Here is a 10,554-nt window from a genome sequence, read left to right on the forward strand (position 1 = left end):
AATGTTATTTGTATGTTAATAAATAAAGTTGCCAAGAGGTCAGAGCTAAGAACTAAAACCTTACCCTTCCTCCTGCCGTGGTCCTACCTCTCTGAAAGAGAGCTACTTCCTGTGTTAAAGTCTTTATAAAGACTTTCGGTTCTGCCTTCTCATTGGTTGTAAACCCAACCACATGACCACCTCGTCACTGTCTGTCTGTATAGACCTCCAGGTCTTCTATGGTTGGTATTGAGATTAAAGGCGTGTGTCTCCAATGATGGCTGTATCTCTGAACACACAGAGATCTACCTAGCTCTGCCTACCAAGTGCTGGGATTACAAGCGTACGCCGCCACCGCCTGGCTTTACTATGGCTTGCTAATAGCTCTGAAGTAAGCTTAAAAGAGAGAAAAGAAGGAATATATACAGTTATATAAACAAATAGATAGTTTTTAAAAATAAAGTCTTTAAAGAAACAATAAAGGTAATAAGCCACGTAAAGATGGCTATCACACAGAGAATCTGGATTATGTTGTCTTTGATATTCGTAACTGAAGAAAAACATTTGATTGTAAAAGCTGTTGAGTTATGCCAAAATGTATATTTTAAAGGTACCTTGACTTCAAAATTTGAATATAAGGATATGTTGCTTTGGAAAAGTCTCTGCTTTTGTTTCCACAGAAAGCCAGAGGCTATGGATTTGTTCCAGATTAAGATACATCAGGTTTGACCAGCCAAGACCCCCTGAAAGGTCTCCAATGACACCACGGCCCAGATGATCCAACATCTAGAACGGTTTGAAGGCAACTGGCTCAGACAATACAGCCTCATGACTATGAGGACTATTCCATAATCCTAAAATTTTCTTTGTGTCACCATAAGATACAGTGGCCCCCTCCAGCAGGAAGTAGTAAGAGAAGCTATGCCCAAATTCCCAAATTATATGTAATTTTACTTTGTTAAGGTTAAAACCTTCCTTTTTGAAAAAAAAAAAAAAAAGAAAAAAAAGAAAAGGGGAAGTGCTGTGGGATGTTCTGTATGGCAAATGTGTTGCTCTGATTGGTTAGTAAATACAACACTGATTGGCCAGTAGTCAGGCAGGAGGAAGTATAGGCAGGACAAGGAGGAGAATAAATCTGGGAAGTGGAAGGCTGAGTCAGAGACACTGCCAGCTGCCGCCATGACAAGCGGCATGTGAAGATGCCGGTAAGCCATGAGCCACGTGGCAAGGTATAGATTTATAGAAATGGTTTAATTTAAGATATAAGAACAGTTAGCAAGAAGCGTGACACAGCCATAAAGTTTATAAGCAATATAAGTCTCTGTGTTTACTTGGTTGGGTCTGAGCGGCTGTGAGACTGGCTGGTGACAGAGATTTGTCCTGACTGTGGGCCAGGCAGGAAAACTCTATCTACATAATCTAGTCAGTAAAAATACTAAGACATACACTAAGGTACTATTAGAATAAATAAACTTGTTCACCAAAGTTGCAACACATAATAGATCTCTAGAGACATTAACATTCCAAAAATAAAATAATTTCATTACTATTATACTATTATACATCAAAAAATGAAATACTTAGGAATAAATTTAACAAAAGAAGGACAAACTCATACTCTAAAAAGAAGAAAACATTGCCCAAAAAAATGAAAGAAGAGCTACACAAATGGAAAGACATCCCATGTTCATGGACCAGATAACGCTACTAAGATGGCAACTCTCAAAACTAACCTATGAATTCAATGCAATCCACATCAGAACATCACCCAAATACCTTCTTTGAAGAAACCAGTAAGTTGATGCTGAAGTCATATGTAAAAATCAAGGGACCCAGAATAACCAAGATAATCTTGGAAACGACAAAAGTTGAAGATTTGTACTTTCCAACTTCAAAACTAAGTTTGTAATTTCTAGTTTTATGGAATTAGCTAAAAGAGAAACAACGGAATAGAACTGAGAATCTAAAATGAACCGCTATATCAATGGTTAATTAATTTTTCAGAGAAGGTGCCAAGATAAATAGTGAAAGAGCAGTCTTTTCAAAAATGGCACAAGGACAACTGAATATCTACACACAAAAATATGAATCTGGATTACTACCCCATATAATATGTAACAATTAATTCAAATTCAAAAATCTTGTTCTAACAGCTAAAAAGCATAAAACTCTTAGAAGAAAACAAAGATATGTCTATGGCAGAACAAAGAAAACCAGGAGGGAGGGTTGCATTTGTTTAGCTTTGTGAAGCTGTGTTACTTTGCCTGTCTAAAACACCTGACAGTCTAATAAAGAGCTGAATGGCCAATAGTGAGGCAGGAGACAGGAATAGGCGGGGCTGGAAGGCAGAAAGGATAAATAGAAGGAGAAATCTGAGAGGGAAGAGAAGGAGCCAGAGAAGGAGGAGGATGCAAAGGGCTAGCCACCCAGCTACACAGCAAGCCATGGAGTAAGAGTAAGATTTACAGAAGTAAGAAAATGAGAAAAGCCCAGAGGCAAAAAGTAGACAGGATAATTTAAGTTAAAGAAAACGAGCAAGAAACAAGCTAAGCTAAGGCCAGGTATTCATAATTAAGTATAAGCCTCTGTGTGTGATTTATTTGGAAACTGAGTGGCGGGCTCACCAAAAGAGCAAAATACAAACAACAAGAGGGGCAAGGGGCAAACAAATTAGTTTTTATCAAAATTAAAGCCTTTCATGCTTCTCAGAATACCACCCCTCAAAAAAAATGAAAAGACAATTCATTTTATGAAAAAAATATTTGCAATTGTGTATCTGATTAAGAGATATATATCTAAAATAAAGATTTTTTTCAATAATAAAAAAGAAATTAGGATCTCTGTGAGTTCCAGGCCAGCCTGGTCTATACAGTGAGTTCCAGGTCAGCCAGGTTTACATAGTAAGACCCTGTCTCAAAACAGAGAGGGAGGGAAAGGAGTGGGGAATAAACAACTGCAAAATAGGCCAAAGGTAGAAGTAAATATTTCCCTAAAGATATACAAGGTCTATTTGTATATCTTAAGTGCTTAAAAGCACATGCAACATCATTAGGGAAATACAAGTCAAAGCCTTAATGAAAGATACCACTTCACCTATTCTAGGATGGCTAAAAGTGTGAGACAGATAATACCAAACATTGGCTAGGCTATGGTGAAATTTAATACCTCATACTGCTGGTGGAAAAAAGCTCAGTTTGAAAAAGTTTGGCTTCATAATATCCAACAATTTTATTGTTGATTAGTACCCAAAAGAAATGAAAACAGATACATGAAAATTTTTGTCTACAAATGTGCATGGCACAAAAGGTAGAAAGAACCCAAATGTCAACCAACTGAGTGGATAATCAAAATGTGATTATCTACCTAATACAAATAAATACAATTTGTCAACAAAAAATTAAGTGTTGATACATGCTACAGTGTGGTTGGATCTTCATAACACCATGTTTGCTGAAAAAAATAGAGTTACAAAAGTTTAAAATGGTATTATAATAAAATAATAGACAAATATATAAACAGAAAATAGACTGGTGGTTGGCTAGCCCTAGACAGTGGGAATATAGGATGACTAAAGCAAAGGGGTATGAAGTTCCTTTATAGGGTGATAAAAATGTTTTAAAATTAGATTTCAATGATGGTTATGTATCTCTGTAACTATGCTACAATTCATTGTATACTTAAAAGAGTGTTGTATACTTAAAAGAGGGTTGTATGCTTGGGCCTGCCTCAACTTGATGTGCTAGACCTTGTTGACTCCCCATGGGAGGGAGGCCTTACCATCTCTGAGGAGTGGATGGGGGGTGGGGTGAGGGGGAGGTGGGAGGGGGAGCGGGAGGAGGGGAGGGAGGGGGAAATGTGGTTGGTATGTAAAAATGAAAAAAAATTAAATAAAATTATATATATAAATAAAAGGATTGTATGGTACATTATTGTATACCTTAGACAAAGCTATTTAACAAAAGAAACATAGCTTCCACTTTGCCCTCCTGGACCACTTGTCTGAGGAGAAGCCAGCTTCCATGTTCTTCCAACACTCAAGCGACCTTATGGAAAGGTCCACACAGAAAGGAACTGATACAGCCTCCCCAATACGTATGAGTGAGCAGTCTTTGAAGGTGAGCCACTAGCCCCAGATAAGTTCAGCTGACTAGTTCTGGCTAACATCTTACTTATTTTGGGGTTTTTAATTTCTTTTTATATTTCACATATGTATATGTATTTACATCCTTTTCCCTGTCCCTTTTATCCTTCCAACCTTTCCTGTACCTCTTCCCTTGCTCCCTCTCAAATCTGGGACCCCTTTTTACATACATGCAAATAAATTATAAATGCAACCTGCTGAGTCCGTTTTAGTGTTGCTCATACGTATATAATTTTAGGGTTAAACACTGGTATTGGATTAGGGGGCAAGTTCCTGGGGAAGACTGATTCTCCCTCTCTGAACAGTCATTAATTTCCTAGCTCTTCACCTGGGGATATGGCCTAGTGAGATCTCCCACTGATGAGGATCTGAGCAGAACCATCAACTAAGCAACTCACAAATCCCTAACAAACAGAAATCATGTCCTATAAGCCACTGGAGTTTCCACTGTTACTACAAAATAGATAAGCTTCTGCAACACTCTCCGTAATGTTAGGCACTCTCCCCAAAACAGTAATCAAAGGGATGACCCGCCCAGCAACCCTTCCTCCTCTAGGAGTTCAGTTTATCCTTATCCGTATGTTTGCTGCAGTTGCTGGCATGTTAGGACATGATCCCATCACACAGTCTTAACTGAATGAGCCAAAGCAGACACCTGATCAAAACTGAACCAATAAAGTCTTTCTCTCAGAATTTAACTGAAAGTGGCAAACAGATAGTGTCCTTCAATAGCTAAAGCCATAAAATGTAGAACTTCAGTGCTGTCCAGTTTTTACCTCCTTGGGGGAAAGTAGACAACCGTGTAAGAAGAATTAAGACTTGACACCTGGACTAAAAGAGATTTAAGACACAGTAGAGCCAATGTAAGTCTCTGGTTCTAGTGATTTCTCAGACCTAGCTTCCCAGTGGAGAAGCCACTTTCTTAACCTCAGCATGTAAAACAGCACTCAGTACATAAAAAGTGACAAAATATTTATTGAATAAATGAGTAAAATAATCTCTATTTTCCACTGGTTTTCAACCAAGTTACATTTGACTATTTAAAGGCTAAAGGCTTTAATCTTTCTTTTGTTGCATTTATACATTTCGTATCTTTCTATTATTATACCTAAGAAATAATACATCCTAATTACTGGTTTATATGGGCTCTTCCTCTTCCTCTACAGCTAGACAGCAGAACATTTTCTTAATCATCTTTGGTATCATCAATACCATCTAGGCCAGAAATCAGAAAATGCTCAAGAATTTATGATGATTTACTTGATCTTAAATTCTGTATTCTTCATCTTTTATAGTTACTGTTATCAATTTATCAAGACCTAACATCTGCAAACCTTGCCCTTATTTTTCATCCAATTGAATTAAATCAACAAATATGTGAACACCTATCAAATACCACAGGCTACAAATAGACAAAATAAAAAAAAAAGATTTCTGCCCTCAAGGACCTTACTATCTGACACAGAGAGATGTGCGTGTGCGTGTGCGTGTAAGTAAGAGAGAGTATGGGCACACACATGCCACTGTATCAATCCTCACCTTTCACCTTGTTTAAGACAGGGCTCTTTTGTTCTTCACCAGTGTGTATACCAGGCTAGCAGGCCTAAAGATTCTAGAGACTCTTCTGTCTCCAGCTCTCATGGTACTACACAAGCACTAGGATTACAGATACACACTATGTCTTAGTTAGGGTTTCTATTGCTGTGAAGACATGCCATGATCACAGCAACTCTTATAAAGGAAAACATTTAATTGAGGTGGCAGCTTACAGTTTCAGAAGTTCAATCCATTATCATCATGGCAGGGAACATGGCAGCATGCAGGTAGACATAGCGCTGCAGCAGGAGCCGAGAGTTCTTACATCTTGACTTACAGTCAACAGGAAGTGATCTGTCTCACTGGGAGTAGCTTGAGCAAAGGAGACCTCAAAGCCCACCCCCACAGTGACACACTTCCTCCAACAAGGCTACATCTACTCCAAGAAAGCCACACCTCCTAATAGTGCCACTCCCTTTGTGGGGCCATTTTCTTTCAAACCACCACAAAATACCATACCCAGCATTTTGTAGGTCCTAAGGATTCGAACTCAGGTCTTTACATTTGTATGACAAGTACTCTACCCCACAGAGCCATCTCCTCAACCCCAGGTAAATGAACTATTATAGTACTGTATGTTGTGATGGGCAAGATATGCACAAAGTGCTCAATAACAGAAATGATTACAAGGAATTAGCCCTTTGCTTGAAAAAGCAAGACAGCTATAGAAAAAGATAATAGCCAGGTCGTCATGTGGTGATGGCTAACCACCCAGTGACTTAATTTGTTTTCCAAGTACACTAGATTAATTCACACATTTTACAATAAGATCTGGTTGTGAAGTAACTTTTTAGATTTTCATTCAACCAACATTTCCTACTGCTTACTATGTGCCAGTAACCTGATTAACATTTTTCCAGTAGTGTCTCATTCAATTCTCACATTTTACAGATGAAAGAAGTAAGCCTGAGACGTTCCAAGTCTATACAGCCAGCAAAGTGGCAGAACTAGTATTCATTACTGTGTCTTCCAACTCTATGCCCAAGTATGCCATACTACTCAGTCTACACACTGGAGCCATTTCCATGCCCTTAGATTGAGTTTCTGACTGCATTTTCACTCATCCTATGACCAACAATACAATCACCAACTACCAGCCTGAGATGCTTGAGAAGGAACCGCATCAGATCACATTGCTAGAGTCTAGCACCTATTATATACCTCCAAGTGCTAAGAGGAACAAGGGTGAGTGACTCTTTCAAGCAACATTTAAACAGTATTTTGTGACCATTACATATGATAGGTTATTCAAATGTTTAGCAATAAATTAAAATGATTGTTCCTTTCCTTTGACATTAGTAGTGAGTTCAGTACAATCTCATCCACTAGAAAAATTTCTAAATGCAAACTTAAAGCTGATGATTCACACAGTTGAGAAGGGGAAATAAAACAGTGCTTACTGTTTTCTACAGAACTAGCAGTGTTTGCAAAATCTGGACACTGAGCAGTTGGTTGACTACTAAAAAGTAGGTTGCCCCTTGATCCTTGAGCAAAAGACTGCTTTTGCTCCATAATCAATGGCTGAGGTGTAGACTTCTAGTAGCATTTGCTGTACAGTATAATTCCACACACACAGAGAGCAAGGAATCATTATGTAAGATAGGGAGAAAAAAACCCAAATCCTCACTCTAGAAAGCATGTAACATTGTACCTGGTGTAAACTAGGTATTAATACTGGATAAATGTATACTAAGAAAATGACTTAAAAACCTGTTGAAAACATCAGCAGTTGATTAAATTTGGAGGCAAAAGATTCAAAAAAATCTACACAGGTTATGTTAGGAACTCAAAAATACCATGGAATAACTGGCTCAAGATATAGAGTCAGAACAATCAAAAATGACAATGCTTAAAACTGTTGAATTAAGAAAGCATGAATTTGACATCTTATGCTAAGTCATAAGACTGGCACCCAAAGGAAAGCTAATGAGCAACCTCATTGGAAATAACAAAAACTAATTAACTCTGAAGCACAGCTAACTTTACAATGTGTCCCCAATAAATGCAGGATGGACCCGGATTACACCTGAAACCTACCACATACCCTCTGTGTCTACTTAATATGAGTCCTTCGGGCTGGAGTGAGGGCTTAGCCATTAAAGGCTAGGCTCACAACCAAAAATGAGTCCTTCAGTATGCCAAAGACTTAGTGTCAAAAATATTAAACCACTGACGCTAATAACAAGTCAGCAAAATGCATTCTCCGTTCAGAAAAAATAAAGTGTAAGGGGAGACCCGACTCCATGGGGGGTAGGGGAGACCCTAACTGTACCATTGGTACAGTAAGGATTTTCCAATGAAAAAGCCATTTAATAAGTAAAAAGCTCAGCACACACAGCTTTTCTGATCTCCAGCATCAGGGATGTAAGCGCTGAAGCCGCCTAGTGAAGTCTTTCACCTAGAACTTTACATTTATACAGGCTGCTTCCCAAAAGACGCTGGCAAGAAATTCAAGGCGAGTAGAGTACTTCATGATAACTCTAGGAGAAAGGACTACACGAAGCCTCTTTACCTCACTAGAGACTAACCGGGGACCAGCTATCCCTCGTGTCTCTTTCGCAGGATCGCTATCCTTTATGGGATGGTACACGCTCGTGCTCGTACACACACACACACACACACACACACACACACACACACACTCCTCACCCCCGCACCTGGACCACCCGAGGCAGAGGTGCAAGTTAAAGTGAGTTCACGCTCCACAAACAACGCGCGGCCGAGGCAAAGAGCATCATTCGCTCGTGACAGAGTGTAGTGACAGATGTGTCACCTGTGCAGGAAGGGGGGCGCGAAGGCATCTTCCCAGGCCACTACCCGATACTGGGGGCCCAGGGTGAGCAAACTTTCGGCCCCCTGCCCAGAGCCTCCCGAGACCCCTGACTCGCCTCTGCCCACCAAGCCCCGCCCTTGGCCGGCCTCCCCAGCCCGCGCCCCCCTTGGCCTGCGCGCGCGCCCCAGCGGGCTCTCGGGCGCGCCTCCGCGGCTGGCCCGGCCGGCAGAGGGCGGGGTCGCTCACCGGTCCGCAGCTCGTGCTTGACAGTGAGGAGCTGCTCGCCGCCGTCCCCGCCGTCCCCGCTGGTGCCCGCGCCGCCGCTGCCGCCGCTGCCGCCGCCGCTGCCGCCGCCGCCCTCCCCCTCCATCTTCACCCTCTTTCCGATCGCGCGGGTCGCTCCGAGGGGAACCTGAAGGGACAGCAGACGCTCCGTCTCGTCACAGCCCCAGGAGCCGAGCTGCGGCAGCGCCACAACTCCGTCGCCGCCGAGGTGAGTCTCTTTCCCGCTCTGGCCGCGCAGCTCCTCCGCCTCCTCCCCTCGGCGGGCACCGCTAGTACGCCGCAACCCCGCGCCCTGCGCCTCCACCTCCTCCGCCAGGCCGCTCCGCCCACAGCCAGCCCAGGAGACAGCCCCGAGCCACCAGCGCTATTGGGCGCGGTGCGCGCGCGTCTGCCAGCGCCCGTCCCCATTGGGCGGCCGGCCGTGACGTTTCACGAGTCGCCCCGCCCCGCCGCTCGAATTGTTGTTGCTTGGCGGGGAGGCAGGAGAGGGAGGAGCGCGGACGCTCCGATTGGCAAGACCCAAGATTCGGCCCCACCCACTGGCTTTGGTGCGCACGCGCAGGGAGGCCTTCCCTCTCCTGACCTCCCCAGAATTGTCACACCCCTTATTCCCCAGCTTCGATCTGTTAGTAAACAGAGTCGAGTAGTCAGGAGGCTCTTCGGACCTCTGATTGGCTACTGCGGAAAGAGGCGGGGAAAGACGATTGGACCGTTTGGTCCGCCAATCACCGTGGACAAAGGAGGGTCCTGGAGAGAAGCACTTGTCACCCACGTGTTTGCGCGCGCGCGCGTCCAAGGGTCCTAGGCAACGATCTACAAATGTGTGATGGCCTGGAAGATGCCATGTCCTCGTATGATGTTATTCGCTGTAGTTAGCACTAAATAAGTTAAGTGGATTTTGTGTTTAAAAAAGGTAGGGGCCGGGGAGATGGTTCTGTGGCTTGCGGACAGCCAGAGTGCAATTCCCGTCTAGTGAAAGGAGAGAATGAACAAGTTGCCCTCCGACACAGCTCTATGACATGCATCACCCACACACTCACACACACAAAATTAAGTTTTAAAATTTTAAATAAATACAGGTAGTTCCTACATACAAAAGTCACGATGACAATTTTATTTTTCATTTTTGTAGCTCAGTACAACCTTGACCTCCCTGTCCTTCTGCCACCACCTCTCAAGTGCTGAAGTTAGCGGATTGAACCCCGGGCTCTATAAATGCTAGGCAAGCATTCTTCCAATTAAACTACTTCCTCATCCCAATTTTTTTTTTCATGTTTACCACTCTTCCCAGGCACCAAAGGGTGTGGAGAATCACAAAATAGGATACAATTCCTGCTCTTGAACAGCTTTCAATGGAACTTGAGAAATGGACAACCTGTATATATACACAGAAAACTATAAATAATTTAGACAAAACTGTGGAACAGCATAAAGCATTAGAGAATCGCACAGACGGCAACAATTGTTCTCAAGGTTTTTAGGGCAAGGAGGAAATCCGGATAGCCAATTTAAAGGACAAGGAAGACAAAAATACCACTGCCAACATTTCACACAGGTAACTGTGAGCCTAGGTCTAGAGGAGAGCAAGTACTGGTAGGTGAAGTGATTGATAGTCTAGGTGGAAGTGTAAGAGAAACAGTTGAATAGGCAAGGTGAGTGTAACTGTATTTTTCTTCTCACTGAAAAAAAAAAAAAAACCCTTACAAAAGCAACCTAAAGAAAGGGTGGGGGGGATGGTGCCTATTTTGAGGCTGGAGTGTGTCATGGAGGGGTAGGCAGA

At 42.4% G+C, this 10,554-nt stretch overlaps 1 protein-coding gene across 1 annotated transcript in view; it reads right to left on the reverse strand.

The window, feature by feature from the left end:
• Positions 1–9,134, reverse strand: part of Rps6ka5 (ribosomal protein S6 kinase A5) — a 158,118-nt gene extending 148,984 nt beyond the window's left edge. Inside the window, exon 1 of the mRNA XM_059279256.1 lies at positions 8,736–9,134. Coding sequence (XP_059135239.1) covers positions 8,736–8,859 — 124 coding nt within the window. The 5' untranslated portion in view covers positions 8,860–9,134. The remainder of the gene's footprint in view (positions 1–8,735) is intronic.
• Between the last annotated feature and the right edge of the window lie 1,420 nt (positions 9,135–10,554).

The sequence above is a fragment of the Peromyscus eremicus genome, chromosome 14 (assembly GCF_949786415.1).
Source record: "Peromyscus eremicus chromosome 14, PerEre_H2_v1, whole genome shotgun sequence".
NCBI classification, from domain to species: domain Eukaryota; kingdom Metazoa; phylum Chordata; class Mammalia; order Rodentia; family Cricetidae; genus Peromyscus; species Peromyscus eremicus.